This window comes from Teleopsis dalmanni, chromosome 2 (genome assembly GCF_002237135.1).
Source record: "Teleopsis dalmanni isolate 2A chromosome 2, ASM223713v2, whole genome shotgun sequence".
Classification (NCBI taxonomy): domain Eukaryota; kingdom Metazoa; phylum Arthropoda; class Insecta; order Diptera; family Diopsidae; genus Teleopsis; species Teleopsis dalmanni.
In genome coordinates, this window is record NC_051847.1 from 212468697 (window position 1) to 212489075 (window position 20379).

The window sequence follows — 20379 nt, forward strand, 5'->3', positions numbered from 1 at the left end:
CGTATCTGATGTGGTACATGCAAGCAAGAAGGAAACGCTAAGAAGTAGCCAAGAGTAAAATTAATGAAATTGCACGCAATTCGCAAGAGTTGGAAAAAGAAGCCCCTGCCTCAAAAGCTGCGATATAGCATGCTGAAATGTAATAATTAATTTAAAAAAAAAATTAACTCGTATTATAAAACAATCTGCTAGCAGATGCACGTTTAAAAAATTACTATTATAAACTCTGTAATGATTTTTATGTAATTCGATGCTATTTCATCCAACAAAAATTTTTCATAGTGACAATTGCAATAATTTATATTGCTTAAAAAAATTAATTTAAAAATATTTATTAACAGCAATAGTGAAATAAAGCAGTTGCATTATTAGCATTACATTAAGTGGCTTTAGATAAGTTAAAAATTGATTGCAATTTTATGAAATTAAATACTGAATATCAAATTATTCGCATATTTCAATAATCCGTACAAAATAATTCTTCATAATAATACTGCCGTCTTTCCACTTTCTATAATTGGTGATTAGTCGCTGTTTTATTACCATATTCCTCGTACGAGCAAGATAATAGAGCAATAATATATCCCTTCCAATAACCTTTCGTAACATAATATATATTTTGTTCTTACCGATGAACAGTCCAACAACCTGTCAAAAAAGTCAGCAAAGAAATCGAGAGTATATTATAATAAATTTAAAAAATTATTGTAATGTGCTATATTTCTTTTTTTTTTATGTATAATTAAGTGCTATTTTTTAAAAAGTCTTTCCTAAATACTTTTAATAGAATTAAACTTTGAAACTAGTCAAAAATAATAATAATTTTTTAGCGGGCTAATTGTTCAATTTAAATAGAAATACCTATAGACTTATATAGAGACTTATATTTTTTGTGTAGTTAATAAATTTTATTACTGTATGCTGTATATATTACTGTCCCTCGTTTTTTCTTGCTATCTTTTTTATCGCTTTTTATCATTTCTTTTTTTAATATTTTTTTTTTAATATTCCTGTAAATCATGTTTGTTTTTTCTTCCTTTTGCACTGCTTTTTGTTCTAAAGGGTAAAGAATTCCTTTCCTATCTCTCTTTCTCTTCAACTATTTCTCTCTCTTTCTCTCTGTCTTTTGCTATTGCTTTTTCTGTTGCTTTATTAATCATTCTCAGTTCCCATCCCTATTTTTCCTATCGGATCACTATTTTTGCTATCTTATCACTCACTCCCCTGCGTTTTTCTTATCTGTCACTCCTTTCTCTTTTTCCTGCTTTCTTTTTATCTGTTTCCCTATTTCTCTTTTTTCTGTTTTTTCTATTTATATTCACCTTTCACTTTCTTGACCCTTTTCTTTTTCCGTTCCTTTCTCCCGCCCTCTCTTTCTTCTTTTTTCTCTTTGTTCTTTTTCTCCTTATTCCTCTTTGTTCTTTTTCTCCTTTTTCCTCTTTTTCTCCTTTTTCCTCTTTTTTCTTTTTCTTATTCCCTTTCTTTGTCTCTCTCTTTCTACTTTTCTCATCCATTACTGCTTTTTTGTACTATCTTTATCCCCAACTCTTTTTATTTGTTTCCCCATTTCTCTTTCTTCTGTCTTTTTTTATTTGTATTAACCTTTCTCTTTCTTTCCCCTGTTTTCTTTTTCCCTTTTTTTTCTCTCTCTCTCTCCTCTTCTCATTCATCTCTGCTTTTTTCGTACTATCTTCATCAACAGCTCTTTTTATTTATTCATTCCACATACCATATTTCTTATTTTTGTAGAAATGTTGCAATCAGAACTAAATTTTGTAAATTATTATTTTTTGAGTAATCGAATGATACTTAAATGGTTTATAAAATTCTTTCAAAAATATCTAAAGCTTTGTGATTAATTTAGTAAAATAATTTTTAGTTCAATTTAATGAATAATTGAAAGATCGAAATCGTTATTTGATGTAATATTCTCTGCTGTGTTGCCAATTGATTAATTCTTTTAATTAAACTCGTAGAATATTAAGTTAAAGTATTTTTATTTAACTAATTCTGATTTAATATATTATTTTATTTAATTATCATAGCAAAAAAAAAAGAAAATTAAAGTTTAAACCATCACGTTTACGTTTGTTTGTCATAGCTTGAAAAAAAACTTCTAAGTTTTGCAGCACCCAAAACTTGTCCACATTGTAACTAAAAATGTTGCAATTGATTTAATACGTTTTGGCCCAGAATGACAAAAGGAAATCGTTTGATGGCTGTGCAAAAAATAAATGACTATAAAATTTTTTATTTTATTTTGCAAATTATCTCAACTCTGAAGCGTTCGCAGCATGCTTGGCTTGGTTTAGTTTAGTTAAGCGCGATACATGTTTGCCATTGGCAAACGGAGCGAGTAACGACTGGAAAATCTGAAAAATCAGAACGTTTGATCATTTTCATACTCAAACGTGTTACCACATTTTTACTGTGAAGCGGCGACCTTGTTGCCGACTGTGCGGATTGGGAAAAAAATTCAATAAAAAATAAAAGAAACTATACCAACAACAATACGAATGCCGCCGCTGCAGATACAATATACAATATATTAACTAATACCAGGTGATCATTAGTATTTGTTTAGCATTTTTGATTCGGATGCCTGTGTATTTGTTGTTGGTTGTCGGCGGCGTACAATCGTTGCAGTTGTGATTAGCAATATTACTTTTACAATATTATTTGCTTGAAACTATTCTGCTGATTTAGTTTTCCAGTCAACATTTAAGATACTTCTGTTTTTTTATTGATTTTTTTTTGTACATTTTTAAATTGCCACCAAACGATAAAGATTGATTTTAGTGCATTGAAAATGGTTTTTGCGCAACAACCCATCAGCAATAATCTATTTTTTTAATGCTGAATTGTATAGATTTATTATATAATCTAATAATATTGTTAGTTCTTATAAATAATATTTGATATTTATATTTAAAATGATATTTCTTCTTATTTCAGGTAATTCGTGCATAAATTTTTTTTATAATAAAATATCTAAGGTAAATAACAACTAAATTATAATAATTTTTGAAAATAAATTTAAATTGAGATAATAATACTAAATTATTGGTATTTGTTTTATGATAAAGTGCCCACATTAAAGTAATAATTATATTAAAATTTTTTTTAAAATTAAAATAAAAAAGTACTATTAATTTAAAGAATCGAAAATTAAATTTACATAAAATTTAATTGATGAACAACATTATTAACATTTGGTAATTAAAAGTATAAAGAAAGCTGTGGGGCGCATTTACACGGATTAATAAAATTTGTTCGTCAAACTTTTATAACCCAAAAACTAAAGTCATTATAGTACGAGCGTGTGTTTTATCGGTTCTTCTTTATGGCTGTGAAACATGGTTTGCGACAGAACGACTGCAGCCTTGTCAACCACTGCCTTCGGAGAATCTATCGCGTTTTCTGGCCTAATATCATCCCAAATGAAGAACTGTTGTCAAGAATAAGCATGACAGATATAAACATTGAAATTCGAAGACGAAAATTCCGTTGGATTTGCCATATACTACGAAAGCCGTTAGACGATGTCGGAAATATGGCCCTACAAAACAATCCGCAAGGCAGTAGACGCGGAGGATGACCTTAAACTATGAGATCAATACGCACATTCCACAATAGAAATTACTACCATTGTAGGGTAATCATTTTGCAAAGAACACGATGGAAATTACTGGTAGATAGCTTGTGCCCAGTATACAGGCAGTTTGAAATCACTTGAGGTCGAGCAAAGCTTAAATATTCCTAATATTAGAAATTCTCCTGATGAAGACAAAAGCGAATTTTCCAAAATAAGTATAGAAATATACTAAAAATTAACGCTCGAATTAAAAGTTAATATTTCTAAAGAAACAAAACCGACTTTAAAATAATTTCGACGTAGGAACTCAAAAATTATAAACAAAATTACGATGAATTGTACGTCTTGAGACAATTTAGGATTAATTGACAAAGCATTTGTTTAACAAATCTCATATAATACAGTAGGGGCTATCATGATCTCGAGTAACAAACTCGAGAATCGTATTATATAGTAATACTGCAAAGTACTAACAATAAAATACATGTATTCAAAATGTATGTTGTTACTGTATTCCACTATGACTATGTAACTATATGGTTACCATGGTAATTATTGGAGATCGTGAAAACCCCTATTGTATTACTTGAGAATTGTTCAACAGACACTTTGAATATGTGTACAATGTTGTTAGAGAGCACCCCTAATAACTATACGTGATTTTATTAAAGAGTTATTTATAATTTATATGCAGTTTAATATATGTTGTTGCAACAAGAGTCATAAGCTTATATAAGACAGAAGCTGACAGCTCTTTATTTGCATATTGATTGATATGTACATGTAATTACGAATTTTTTTTTTTAAATATTTCTGTGGCTGTATAAACTAATAAACTGAAACTAATTTCTGTTGTTGCAATTTTATCAATTCTGTTTAACTTTTGTCTATAAAGGAACAGTAAAACAGTTGATAGCAAGAAATGTAAACGTGGTCTTAAAATTTATTTATCCATGAGTGTGGATATGTCGATGTATCTGTTCACTTACAGATTTTGCCTCATCAGTCCACAAAATATATGCTGCTACTGAAGAACGTTTTTTTCTTTTGTTTTGAATGTGTATAACCTGGTATTATGTAATTTGTATAAATTGATACCGGTAACAGTGATAAAAACACGTAACAGTTGCATGCATTTTTATTTACATGTCATATAATTCCTTCTACTTCAGGTTTTTTGTCCACATTATTTATTGCAATACAGATCATGAGAATTTAAACATTTGTATTTAATTAAGAAAACAGAGTTTAATAAAATATGTAAATTATATCAAATCTTTTAGATCTTGCTCAGTGATTATTATATTTGGAAATTTATTATAGATTATATTGAAGTTATCATAACAGATAATTTATATTTCTTTAATAAAAAAAAATTAGCTCTATAGTTTTTTTTTATTAAAGAAATATAATTTATCTGTTATGATAACTTCAATATAATCTATAATAAATTTCCAAATATAATAACCACTGAGCAAAAACTGTATTAGATGGGCTCTCATCACTTTTTGAACTATTTAGTTAAAAATTTACTACCTTAGACGTGTTTATGTGCGAGTATGAATGTAAGTTAGTATTGACTTCTTTGAAAAGTTAATATAATGAGTGACAAACTCGATGAATTAATTTTAATAGGTTTTTAATTTAAAACAATTTTAGACAAATTTCATTTATATACAGTCAAACTTCCATAACTTGAAGTCTGATTTTGCAAAGAAAAGGTTCGACTTTTGGAGGAGACTTTGAGTTAGAGAATTTTTTTTTTATTTTTGAAAAAAGAAAAACTAGAATTGTATTTTAAGTTATTTATTTATTTATTTAAAATTTAAAATACACTACAGAAGTTATAGTGAAATTAAATAATTAGAAATTAGTGTTTAGGATTTTAATTTTTTTTTTTTCTTATTTTCAATAAAAAAACAGATTCTAATTTATTCCTAGCCTTATAGTGTTCCTCAGTTGGAGTATCATTCATTTGTAAATAAAAATTCAGAATTTTTAATAAAACTCAACTTCATTTTTGGAAAGCTGATGATCAATTTCATCCACCGAATTCTCATCATCTCTTTTCGTTGCGCTTACAATCGGACCCTATAATTCAGAACTATAATACTCAATAATATCGTCATCTGTAAGAAAAGGTTGAGGTATAAAATTCGTTTCACTTTCTCACATTTCGATTGGCTTGTGACAATATTTTTATTCGAGTTATAGAGAAATTCGAGTTATGAAAACAGAATTGTATGTAATTTGCATACACCCCGTTGCATACTGTTGTTTTTAGTTCGAATTAAAGAAAATTCGAATTACAGAAGTTCGAGTTATGGAATTTTGACTGTATATTAAATTGATGATATTTTTAATATCTGACTTAATTACTTTAGTAGATGATGTTAAATATTTTGACAAGAGATTTAAAGCTAATAAAAGAAAATTGAAAAATCTTAGTAGTTTATTAAATTTAACTTAAACTTAAAAGTTTTATTATTATTATTTATTATATTATTATTTAATTTCAAACCAAGACAGTTCTGTACTTTCTACTGTTTTTGCTAACTGTCTTCATCGAACATGTAGTAGTTTTCCTCTACGTCTACTACCTTGCTGTCTCCACTTAATTGCTCTGTAGACAATGTCGTATTTAATGTCTAACTGTGTATTTGTTTTTTTAAGTTCTCAATGATAATATGATATGGAAAATATCTTGCATTTACTATACATGATCTCATAACATTTCTAAATAGTTGTGCTTACTGTTTTACTAAACATTTATATTTATTTATTTCTTATAGCAGAAATTAAAAATAGAAACAAAGTTATTTGCAATCAGAACCTTCCGGGCAGGCTAACGTCTTGATTTACTGTTAAAAGCAGTCCGGAGTACAAATTTACTGCATCGCAACTCAATAAACTTTTTGCTCCAGTTTTGAACAAATTTCTTTTTAAGCTTTTTATAAGGCGTTTGCCCAGGGCAAACAAAACAATTTTACACAACATTTGCTGTGTAATTTTCAAGTAAAATATAATTTTATTATTTAATACAAAATTATATAGTTCGAAGCACACTTCCCTATTTTTTGCAATAAAAATTATATAAACATTTTTTTATTGTAACATTTTATTACAAAATATTAAAATATTTTGTGTATTTTATTATATTGTAGATAATTTTAATTTTACAATTAAATTATTTTATTATATTTATGCATAATAAAAAATTTTAATTTAGTAATAACAATAAAATTGCTTATTTTTTGAAAAAAATATAAATGGAATTTTAAATATTTAATAACAATATATATATAATTACTACGAAAAACATTAATATTTTTAATGTATTGAATTAATCACATTTAAAGTAAACTGCGGTGATCTCTTTTAAGTAATTGCAAATTAACAATTTCACATAAATTGCAGGAAATTATTTATGCCCATGAGTGAATTAATAATCTTAACCAAACTTTCCTTTTAAACTGTGAAGTGTGTTGCTAATTTTGAAAATAATTGCTGAAACCATGCTCTTTACCATTTCGAACAATTTACTTTAATAAAACTTGGCATTTTAAGGTATTTTCCACTTTGGCTGGATGATCTTTTTTTTTGGTCTATGCACAAATAAGTAAAAGTGTAACTGAAGTTAACGGTTGACACAAATTCCATACTCCTTTTTTATAAGAAGATTTTAGAAAAACTACAAATTTTACTGGTTTAATTTGTTAGGTGTAAATTTTTCATTGCTTATTCCACACTAATCTATTTTGTTTTTTATGCTTTTTAAAACTAATATATATAGTTTCATAATTATAAAGTAGTTTAGATATCTTTGTTTTTATATATAATCCACATTTATAATTGAAACCTCAAAGCGAATACCGCTTTTTTTTTTGTTAAACAACACTGGGGACCAGTAATTAAATATAACTAATTTGATTTGATATATTTCCTGATGTGCCTCTTTATATACTAATTCTCTATAAAAATTCGAAGTGCTAAGTAAAATGTTTTAGTTTCGAAAGATAAGAGGCTTGGAATTAGTTAAATATAATTAATCATTCAATTTTTTCCTCTTTTTTCATTTAAAAAATTAAATAAGTTAAAAATAATTAAATCTTTTCTATCTTTAAAAAAGCAAAATTTAATCTCTAATACTAAATAGGAAACTACTTACATTCAATCGGCAACATTATCTCCTTTGCAACTGCTCAATTCTTAATAATCAGGCATTCACAGATTTCCAACTCATAAATTTTACGGTTCTGTCAAGAGGAGGAAAAAAGAATTATCAAGATCTCATCTAATATGCAAATGCGAACTCTTATCAAAATGCAGGGTTTCACCCTTTTCGGAGAGCACGTATCAGATATTGATATTTAAAATACATAGCATTTCAAACATTTGCAATTTTTTTACTGCACTGCAGTTATACCGTCGATCCCAAATGGATCCACTTAGGCGTATAGACCCCTTGTGCTACCGTATTATTAAAAACCCAAAGGTTAAAACCATCAAAACCTTTGGCGAAGATTATGATGCTATTCAAAGGGAGATCCTGAAGTTCGCCAAGATCCTCAAAAAAGAAAGACCCTTAAATATTAAGACAGCGCCGAGCATGTGCCGGGCAGAAGTATAGTAGGTGGGAGGCACTTTCATCGTCCTCACCACAATTGAGGCAGGTATAGTTGAAAGCGAGATTTAGTCTCCTAGCATGATTACCTGGAATACAATGACCTGTAAGTAAACCTACTGCAAGACTGATACCTCTACGGGGCAACTTTATGAGAGAGTTTGATTTCTTTCTGTTAGTGTGTGGCCAAATTGCATACAGATGCCTGCATATCGAAGAGTCTTCCCATCTTTTATTAAAAAGTTCGGCACAGGAAGAACTTAGTATCATTTTATATAATATCAACGATATGCCCAGATTGTTTAGGTGTTCTGAGTGGTTTCTTGAAGCACCCCGTCTGGTTAGCTCGTTTGATTTGCAATTGGTGAAAATATCCCTATGACCGGGAACCCAGATTAGAGAGAAAGTACCATAAACTGCGTTGACATCTCATTTAGCTCTATTTACCTGCAAAACCAAAGTATCGTCTATACTTAAAAATTTCTGTAGAAAATATTTTCCTCTACAGTCAAAAATTTTGGCACTACACTTATTTAAAAATTAACTAACGGTTAAAAATTATTGAGTATTTCGTGAGTTACAATATTTATCTACATTACATTCATCAAAAAATAGTTCTTATTTTATTTTATTCATAGTTGCATCACCTATCATATCTCATCCTCATCATATTAAAAATAATCACTACTGCAGTTTGGAGTAAGTAGAATTGATTTGCACCTTATCTTTTCATCAAGTCCTCAGTCTTTGGGTGTGTGTTTTTTATACTTAAAAAGCGATAGTTTCAAATTTTTTTTGGAGTCTTCAATTATTGCTTTCTCTCTATATCTTATATGTAGTAATATATATTGTATAATATTGTGATTTTGCAAATTTTATTACATTTGTTAGCCTGCGAGTAGTCAAAAAACCTAATCATTCAACCTTATATGGTATTCCTCATCTTCTGCTAATGTGAGTCTAAATACTTAGGACTATATGATCTGTTATACTCAAGTTTTTACTACAGTTTAAATCCACTGATTTATATCATTCTGTCTAATAAGGGAATATTTTTTTTTTTTAATTTTTTACAGATAATTATTATCATATATATAATCTGATATAACTGACCTTATATTAGTTTTTTAATTTTTCCATATTGTTCATTTTGGATAAAACAGTTTATATGGAAAAAAAATTATTTATTTTTCCGTCTACTTAACCAAACCATTAATACTACTTTGTTTTCGCTTTTAGCTGGTTACACCTTCAAAATGGTGTCATTAAAGTAACATTGATCTTGAAAATACAAAAGCGGGTTTTACAATCCTATTTTGCGTGAAGGCTTTTTAAACAAAATTTCACGTTTTCTGGTTTGTCGTTATCTTTGCAATTTTTTACTTCTCATATTTGCAATTAAAAAGTTGTGCAACTTGTTCGTATGAAGTAAAATTGCGATGTGACAGACAAGAGCACCTGCGACTAAAACACCAACAGGTTAGGCTAAACACTACAAGAAATTCAATTGAAATTGATTAAAAATATATTTGCTTAAAATTAAAAAATTAATTTGTTATAGTAAAAATTTAAATGTAGAGTGTACAAATTTTAAAGAAAGTAAAGCAAAATTCGAAAAAAGACAACTAAGCCACTTTATAAAGTCATAAAAAAAATCAAAAAAACTCGAACTTAATGATTTATTGATATTGATGGCTAAATAAATTTAATTTTTTATAAAATTAAAATAATTTATTACTGTGAATAAAATTTTTGTAATAAAATTTAACATTATTTTTTGTTATGCAAAATCATTTCACTTGTCGAATTGCTTGTAATTTTATTTTAAATTTCATCTTAAGTTGATAAGAAAAGCAAAGTTTGTGTAAAGTCTTTCGCAATATTTAATTACGATGCCAAAATCTGGTATAAAATTCATGGTTAAAATACTTGCTTTAAGTGTAGTTATAAATTTCAGACACGATGAATCCAGTTATTTTAGTATTTACTGGGTTTAATTGGAATGGCTCAATTACTTAAAAATACCATGTACTGTACGTACGCCTTTTTTTCTATCCGCAAAAATGTTCAGGTACAAGCCGCCAACCCACTAACTATAAAATTATCGCCAATAGGAAGAAAGTAAACAGTTTTAAAATTATAAAGCCAAGTTAATAATGCCAAGTTAAAGAAGAAATCATTTGAATGAAACTGACTGATCTGCTAAATAATTTACATTTTTTTTCGTCTTTTTCGTCTTATTTAAATCATTACGAAGTTTGTCCAAGTCATTGACATTCAGTCGACAGGTCGAGTTGCGAAGTGCCTGAGTTAGTTGATGAATTGGATAGTTTCATTTAAACAGTCAAAGACATTAGAGTTTTTTTTTTGTTTTTTTTTTGTGATTTTTGTATTTTCACTAAAAGAAATCTCATTTCATAAATTTAAAAATGTTTGCTATTTATATTTTTAAATAATTTAAAAAATATTAATAAATTTTGTCATGTTTCTTTTTCGCCCTTTGCAAACCAAAATGTAATTTTACGTTTTATTATGGTTTCCAGTTGAACTCATCGCCGCCTCTTGTCTGCAATAATGATCGCATCTGATCTGCAAGTTGACAAAGTTTTTATAATAAAATTTTTTATCATGATTTCTATTGATCACTTGCGGTTAGTGAAAATTTAACTTTCAATTTTACTTGGTTTTTGTAATTGCCGATCATTTATTTATTATTTGTTAGCAAATGTGTCATTTACTTCCCTCTTTGAAGTGTTGAAGAATCGTGATCAAGCAAAACTTTTCCAATTGTTTTTTATAGGATAAAGAAGAAATATTTATTATTTATATCTAAATAAAAAAAAATTGAAGACACGATATAAACCGTGATATGTAAATTATTTTAATTGAGCTATTATTAATAGCTTAAAACTATTTGAGCTAAATGATTATTCATAAATAATAAATGGGTATACTAAAAACAATGAGTTTATAATATAATTTGTTTTCAATAATATGTTGATCAATCCAGGAAGCATATTATGTAGATTTTAGTTCTTATAACATTGAAAATCTTTATACATACATTTCTTACAGTTTTTTTAATGTAATTATATTCTTTTCTCATACTACCTAACTATAGTAAAATTCTTTACTATAATTGTATTTGTTTTAATTATTGTTATTATGTATAAATACTTGCTTTTTTTTTGTGTGAATGTCAATTAAAAACAAACAATATTTAGTTAAAATGTTATTGTTTTTTTAAATGATTTGTAATAACAAAAAAAAAAAATAATACCAAAAAAGCAATAAATGCACTTTGTACTGCCAAACTTTGTTCTTGTACGTCCTCAACATGCTGATTCAAGTCTTTAAACTGGTTAGACTTAGCGTTATCTTAGTAAATACGTCTTAAATAAAAAAAATAAGTGCGACAAGCAATCATACAATCATACTTTGCAAAGTATAAAAAGTGTAAAGTATATATCGTTTGATTAATTACTGTTTTAAACAAGATATAACAAATTTTATAGGCCAATCAAAGCCTATAAACATAGTCATAATCATAGTTTAGATAATTAAATGTATTGACATCTATCCATATTCTACTAATCTTAGCTGTTGCAGCTAGAAATATAAATCCGTGATAAACAAAAGAATAACTTAATTTTATTAAAGCAGAATTTAACTATATTTCGATGTATTCTGCTTAAATACTTATTTTAAAAATACTTAAGTATTTTATCAATTTGTAGATGTTATTTTCTTTTTTATTTTGTTTCTGATCAACACAGAAATGTTACATAGATTTAATGGTCTGAATATGAATAAGCTATAAATAATAGCTCTTCATAGTACCACCACAACTTCTCAGAAACGATTTTTTTAATTATCTTTAGTATAAGCTTTGTCATATTCCTGTATAAATACACTACTTGGTACGGTCTAAAATTTATTTGTCTTGTCTCAATTTCTCTAACTATTGAATATGGATGATTTACTTGAACAAGAAGACAATTTATTTGAAAAGAGCAGTCAGGTACACTTAATATGGATTCCGGGACATGCTGGCATCCAAGGCAATGAAATGGCAGACAAATTTGTAAGAAGTGGCGCGGCTTCAACAATAATAGGCCCAGAACCATTCTGTGGTCTAGGCATAGGAATTCTATCAATTCTTATGGATAACCTCTTAACGGCAGAGAGGATGAAGAAAGAGAACTCTACTGGGAAAGACTACCAAGACTTTCACAATATAAAACATATGTAGTGGAATCATGTATAAGAAATGGACTTTCAAACGTTATTAAGATTCAAACAAAGTATCGACACCAAACATATTGTATGCTACCAATCAATTGTCCTGTCCATACAGGTCTTACTCCATCTAGTATCGTTAGGACCAATAATTTTATGTCAGGACCAATAATTTAATCTGAATGTTTTGGTGGCTGAATGGTTTTTTTTTGATAAATTTTTACAAATCGAAGAACCTAATAGTAGAGATGTGATATTAATTAGTTTTTTCAGAACTGATTAATTTTATAAATTTTTTTGTTTTATGACTGCATTTATATAAATTAATTATAAAGTAGTATATTTTTTCGAAAAGAATTCTTGTAGTCTAATCACAAATCCTCTCAAATACTTTTCAATGATTTAAATTATTTCAATAACATTTAAATTTATAAAAAATTAATATAATGAAGAAATAAATAAATAAAACCATAAAAAAAAATTCATATTTACACTTCTTAAATCAAAAGGGAATAATAGTGTATATAATTACAGACGCCACATGAAATTTAAAATAATATTTATATGTTAAGTGTTTAAAAAAAGGAAAAATGAGTGTTATAGAAATAATTTTTTAAAATATTAAATTAATTAATCAAATTAAAAAAAAATCCTATAAACCAACAGCGTGTCGTAAATGTTGTAATAAAACTAATTAAACGCAGATGGCGATAAAAAATTTCTTATTTGTAATAATTACATAAAAGTGAACATTACATATCTGCACCAAAAAAATTTCATTAAATTAAAAAATGTATGTGATGTGTAATGTAAAATATTATTTAATAAAAAATAAAAAGAAACTGTGAAAAAATAATTTTTTTATGCACTGCTAGTTAAAAGTTATGAGAATGTAAACAAAGCTAATAAGTTCATAAGCAAAAACAGTTAAAACTAAAAGCCAGTAAAAACATAAAAACATTAAGACTGACTAAATAAATAAAAAATATATAAAAATATTTAAAAATTTGCAGAGTTAACTTATTGAATTATTTTTGTTATATTATTAAACAATAAGCATTATGCTGTGACTTGTTAATTAAATATATTAATTTGTATTAAAAATTTGTCATGTAGCAAAATTATTACATACATTTAAAGATTCTCATTGTAGAAAAAGAATTATTATTATTATATATAGGCTATTGGCAGCTTAAGGTTTCTACAAGTTCTTTTCAAGCGCTTCTATTCCTATCAAGTTTCGACAGTTCGTTTGGACAATAATCTTTCAGATTGTTTTGCGGACTACCGCGTTGCGTATTTACCTGTAGGTTCCATGTAAATGCAATGTATGGTATTACATTATATTATTTGCGGAACTTATGTTCAATGCTTTCGTATTTTCTCTTCTTAGCTTCAATGTTATTGTTTACTTGACTGGATAGTCTCCACTTATTTCTTAGATATACTTTTTGACTACCATATTTTAAGAATAATCGATATTAGATTTGCTTCCCTAAATATGTTTCTTCGGGATAGAAGGATATTTTTTATGTTGAAAAGTAATCAAAATTTAAAGAAAAGTAGTTCTGTGGTAGGATATCTGCTCAGAAATAAAACTGTCAAAAAAATTCTTAAGGTCAACATTTGCTTTTCATAGATTTGACTCTATGTGAAACCTTTTAGTAGAAGAACTTTCATTAGATTTTTAGTTTCTCAACATCATAATTTATAACAAATTTCCTTTTTGTATGTGATATATACAACAGAAGTAAAAGGTAGTGCTCTTCGTATTCCGTTTTTGCGGAAGGTTCGAAGAACTCGATTAATCGGATAGTAAACCAAGTTTCCGAAGTTGAAAAAACAATCGAATTTAATGTAAATCCAGAATCCTTGTATATCCTATTTGCGATTATTATTCGCAAATTGTATTATCTTCGTAGTAAGATAGTACAAGTCATACAAAATATCTTTAATATTTATAAGGTTTTACTAGTAGCTAACGTTTTTCAAAGAAATTCCATTTAATGTCGTAGTTTTAAAAAAAAAAAACTTTGTATGACATTTAAATGATAATAACAGGCTTATAACTATTTATTAATAATATAATTAACAAATATGTTACAATTATCATATACAAAATCTCTGTCAATATTATCTATTATCTATTAATTATTATCTATTATCTATTTGCATAAATAAGTACTGAATAAAGTTGATATTACATAAACGGATATGACCAGATTTATTTGAAGATTTGAAGACTTATTTTTATGAATGGTGAAGTACAGCTAATGAAATAAAAATAAAGTGTGTAGTGTACTTGAAGTAAACAAAAGTAAATTATATAAGTTATGTATCATATACATAGTATGTTATTCAATTTCTATAAAGTAATTTTGAAGTTATTGTAGAGAAATTCCAAAAAAAAAAGTTGTCAACTTTAATATGCAAACAAAAATCTCAATATTAATTGTATAATTTTTATCACAACCACTGGCATAAACTCATGTTCATAGATTCCTTGAAGCGTTTTAACTTTCTTTTGAAGAAGTTGACTTCACAGTCAGACGAGCAGAGTAGTTAGACAAGACGACACTTGTCATATAATATTGGCCTCTACAACTCGAAAGCGTATAATGATCAAAAACTTATGCATTACTCATATATTTTAACGCCAAAAATTTGTTATTAGTTCCCCTTGAGATTTTAAATGAAGTTCACTACGTTGAGTTACACCTACTTTAGTTAGGTTTCAATAATTGAATTAAATAAATAAATTGTCATATAAACTAAAGATAAAAAATATATCTTAATTACCATTACCATTAATTACATGTGCTCTGCTTAATAAATTTTTCATAGCATTTTAATATCGAAACTCAAAGACTAGATATAAAATGGAAAATGATTCTTGCTGTAACTGTAAAGAATATGCTTAAAGTCCTTTACATATTATGAACTTACTTTTTACAGCAACATAGTCATCTGCAGAACCTCTATTTGAAGAGCATATGAACTTCGAATTTTCAGCCAATAAGCTATAGAGTATTCCTAGAATAGGTCACCCTTATAACCTTACCTCATCTTATATCCGGTTATAGAATATAAGTAAACAGAATTTGAGTTAGCTGTAACCATAGTTGGACGTAGCAACATTGTATTTTAGCTTTATATGGTGTGGTTTACTCATTCAACTCACCTTGTTCCTTGTGTAATAAATTAAATGCTTTCTATTTTTATCTCATCTATTTTATACATATATATTGCATTGAGTTCATCAATTAACTTTTTTTATTAACCATATAATAAGTTTTCAAAATATACATTAAAATAAATAATCAAATTGTATTCGAAACTTTTAATCACTTATTTATAGAAAATTTTAATATAGTTATTAATGTTTATCTAGTGTCACTAACATATCTTAAAAATGTATTTAAAAGTGCATTAACCGCGGTTTATAATATTTTAGTTGGCGACTATAAATAGTTTGCTGTTTGCTTTATTAACTTTTAATTAGACTAACTAACCTTGGCAGACTCGTAAAGTCGGTTTTTAAAACCAAATGGAAAGTTGTAAAATAATGCATTTAATACATTAAAACGAACTATTAAAGAGATTCAATTACCTGATTAAGTAGTTTTAAAAAGAAAATATATAAATCATTGTTTTGATTGGATTGAATTGATAATTGGAGACCTAGATAAAGTAAAAGTGTCAGTCACTAGGTTTGTATTGTTAACATAAATTTTTTTTGTAATTTTGTTAATACAGTTTTAATTTTGTTAATTAAGCAGAAAATAATAATTTGATTTTTAAAATCAAATTAAAAATTTTTAAGTTTTTTAATGTTACTAAATAAAAATAAAAATTACAATTATATTTTGTAATAATTTAAATTATTTTGTAGTATATTTAGCTGATATCATCTCAATATCTAGGTACTTAACTTTTAAACAAATTCTAAAATATTTCTAAAAATCAGTGGCATTTTATATAAAAATAACTTCTAAATATATTTCATTATCGGTAAAAAAACGTGTTAGCCATGACAGCTTTGCTAAATTTGATTTTGATATTCCAAGAATTAAAGAAAAATAAATTTCATTTTTGGTGAAATAGGATTTTTTTCTTAAAAATTTGAACGCAATGAATTGCTTTTGGTTTTTCATAGTCGATCACATCATCATAAAACCAACCACGAACTTAACTCCAAAATAGCGTGTTTTAGGTTTATTAATTAAATCAAATTGCAAAATATGTTAGATAAATTTTCTTTTAACGAAATTACGTGAATTGAACGTGTTAAAATTGTTTTAAATATTAGCTAATAATACAATATGATTAATAATTAAAAGAAACTATTTTTTTGTAATAATAAATTTAAAACTTATTTTTCTAGTAGCACAACAAATATAATATTAGGAATAATACTTAAAAAACATAAACCAAACAAAAAAAAAAAGAAAAATTATCACATGCAATAAGACAATCAAGATTTTAATACATATAAAAATATGTTAGGAGTTAATATTGTACACGAATTCTGTCCAAAAATCTCATAATGTCATTAAGACTTTAATATCAATCTCATATTATAATGAACTTTTATTCAATTATCTATTGCCTATTTTTAATCTGAGATAAACAGACCTGAAAGAAAGATTTTAGTGCTATAGTTGCTAATAATACCAGCCGCTCTATTCTTAAAACGTACACCGCACTTTAAAAGCGGTTCAAAGTAGCACTTTAGGTTCAAATTTTAAGCGCAGTTAAAGTTCTTTAAGCATAGCGAAAGCAAAGTGCTTACATCCAATTATATAGCATTAGATATCTTTGCAATAATACTTTTGAGAGAGCATTGCTTTTTACTACTTCTTCAAATCTGATTAATAGTGATATAATAGCTGTAATATAAATATCATATATCAATTATATAAAAAAATTTATATAAAATAAATAAATATAGAGTACTGTTTTATAAAAATAAAATTAAGTATATGTGAATGAAAATTGTTGATACTAAAACTCCGGTTTAATCAGTTCTGTATTTAAAATGTTAAACCAAGAACATTTTCTAAATAATTAACACTTTCACTTTAAATTGGATAAAACGTTATGATATCATTCAAATGTAAAGATGTTAGTCTGATTGTTCCTGCCATACTTGCTTTGATCACTGCCTGGCATATGCTCAAGATAAGTTAAGCATTCTCAAAACTTATTTTTAAAGAGTCAAATCTTATTCTACTGCAGAACCTGTCCTTAAGAAGCATCTTAATGGTTTTAAACCATTTAAGTTTTGCACTACACTACAAGGAATCGCTATGATACGCGTTATAACCTAATCAAACCTACTTTCTAGATTTTTTAAATGATATATACATTATTCTCCTTGTTAGTTACATACCTCTTTTGAGCATAATAAATTTGTCTCCCTTAAATACAACAAAAAAATATTACTTATGTTAATGTAAAATTAAAATTACTGAATTATATGTATATCATTTTCAACATTTTCAGTTCTATCATTATATTATTATCATTAAAATGATAATATTATTATCATTACATTATTATATGATAATATTATTATTATTTTCTATTCAACTTTCCATAATTCTGTTCTGATAATTATCAATATGTATAGACAAGAAAAGCATAACGTGCAATGCTCAAGCAGCAATGCTCATCGACAAGCACTAGGAAATTATAAAAACAATTTTTGTTCAAATGTACATAAAAAAATAAACTGTTATAACTTAAACTGTTTAATAATTGAGAGTATTTTTCAAACATGTTAGCACTTTTGGTCTTTGTTTAATGTATGTAGTTTTACATAGCAAAATAATAACTAAATGTTGATACTGAATGCAAAATATTAACTTAAAACAACCATAAAAAAGTATTTAAACTGCAACAAACATTTAATTGCAAAAAATAAATCATAAAAGTGTACTTTTATTAGTTGAACCGGAAAATTATTGCATAGAAAGATTAAATCTAATTTAAGATTTTACAAAAAAAATGTTAGATTACTTAAAACGTAAACGTAAAACGTAATGTTGCTGTAAACTTCTAACAAAAATACTATTCGATATAATCGACCTTAAACTACTTTTATATTTGCATAATACTTAAACTGCTTTATATTTATACTTTTGGTAAAAGATGAACAAATCGTTCGTTTTTAAGTACAAATTCCAAAACTTTAAGCCAATTAAACGCATTAATTATTAAAATAACAATTAGTTAAGCATTTAATGCATAACCAAGCCAATTTGTTTTTCCATTCTTTATTGTATGGAAATAAAAAAAAAATTATTGGTAAAGCAAAAAAAAACGGCTCTAACTTACCGAATGCCAACAACAGACCAAGCCAATGGACCACAACCACAATTCTTTTCATTGCTGCCAACTCTTGGGTTTTGCTAAAAACTGTATCAATTTTTTTGTATCTTTTCGGAGCTTTGAACTTTTTCTGCCGCGTTTTTGTAGTTTGAACTTGAATCTGTATTTTCCCAATTTATTTATTTCACTGTTGTGCTTATATACTTTATATTTCCATTCTTTTATTATACATTATTAACGTATTTTTATTTACACTTAACACAAAGTTTCCTTAAAAAAATTTCAACTTACGGTAAGATTTCAATAACCTTTGATGGTTGCTATTGCATATGTAAAAACAGTATAGTGCACTATAGTTTTATTTATTTCATATTTTATATTATAAGCCAATATAATTAATAACTTTTGCTTTTTATTTAATTGGTTTATATATCAAAATTTGCATTCTCAATTTTAGTTTAAAATATGAAATTTGAGGAAAGAAAGTCAGAGGTAATTAAAATAAAAATTCGTAGCCTTTTGGCTCTTTTGTTTAAACAAATTCTTTGTTATTTAAAAGTAAAAAAAAAACTTATTAATATTTATGAATATATTGAAATCATAAACTTTTAACTTACAATAAAAATATATAAAAATTTTTGAATGCTTATAAAATTTGCATTTAACAACATCTTGAGATACTTTTTGCTTGGAAAGTAGCAACACCACTTTTACTACAACACCCGACGGTTGCGGGTGAATGAAACCAATTTTTTGGTTTTTAAAACAATTAAGAGTTTATATGAAAATATATTTTAATATCATAAAATGCTTTAATTGATTTTATTTTACATTAAAACCATAAAATTATCAAAAAAAACCTTTGCTTTGAGATTTTTGAAAATATATTTTTCCAATAAAAATTAAAAAATACGATAAATGTTAACATTTCTGATTAAAATTTAACTTTAAAAATTTTATTTTGTTTATAAATTCTTGAATATTAATATTCGTTGAATTTTAATATATCTTTATTTATTTATATTTAATACTGTACAAAACTTTAATTATTCATGTTCTTTATGACTTTGCTTTGATTCAGTTATTGTCAGTTTGTGAATAATTTATTATTATTATTAATATATCAGATATATATAATTTTATTCATTATAATTCAAATTCACACCACTTAGCGAAAAAAATATAAATAACAGTTGCAAATCTTGTATGCAAATATTTAGAATTTGAAATCACAAAGACTGACTGACTTATTTCCTCAAGTTTTTGAATGAATAGAGATATTGTTATTGATATTGTTATACTAATTAAAAGAAATCATATTTTAAACTAAATATATATATTACATTTTTTCTTTTATTATAATTAATATATGCAACAATAACAACAAAGTTATTTGTTTGTATGCCAAATCCGCTTATAGTTTTTATTGTTTTACCCAATTGAGGTGATTTTTTAAAATCAATTTTGAGAAATATTTTTGGGGGTTATTCCAAATCTTTTCCACTCTTATTTGTCATTAAGCAAATTTTTTTAGTAATTAATTATAAAGTTAAGATTCCTATTATTTTTTTTTACATTTTACATAAAT

The 20379-nt window shown here is 26.2% G+C and overlaps 1 protein-coding gene across 1 annotated transcript in view; it reads right to left on the reverse strand.

Moving 5' to 3' along the window:
- Positions 1-18956, reverse strand: part of LOC119683306 (LIM and SH3 domain protein Lasp) — a 42462-nt gene extending 23506 nt beyond the window's left edge. The window contains exon 1 of the mRNA XM_038096952.1: positions 18798-18956. Within this exon, the coding sequence (XP_037952880.1) occupies positions 18798-18849 (52 nt within the window). The 5' untranslated portion in view covers positions 18850-18956. The remainder of the gene's footprint in view (positions 1-18797) is intronic.
- Between the last annotated feature and the right edge of the window lie 1423 nt (positions 18957-20379).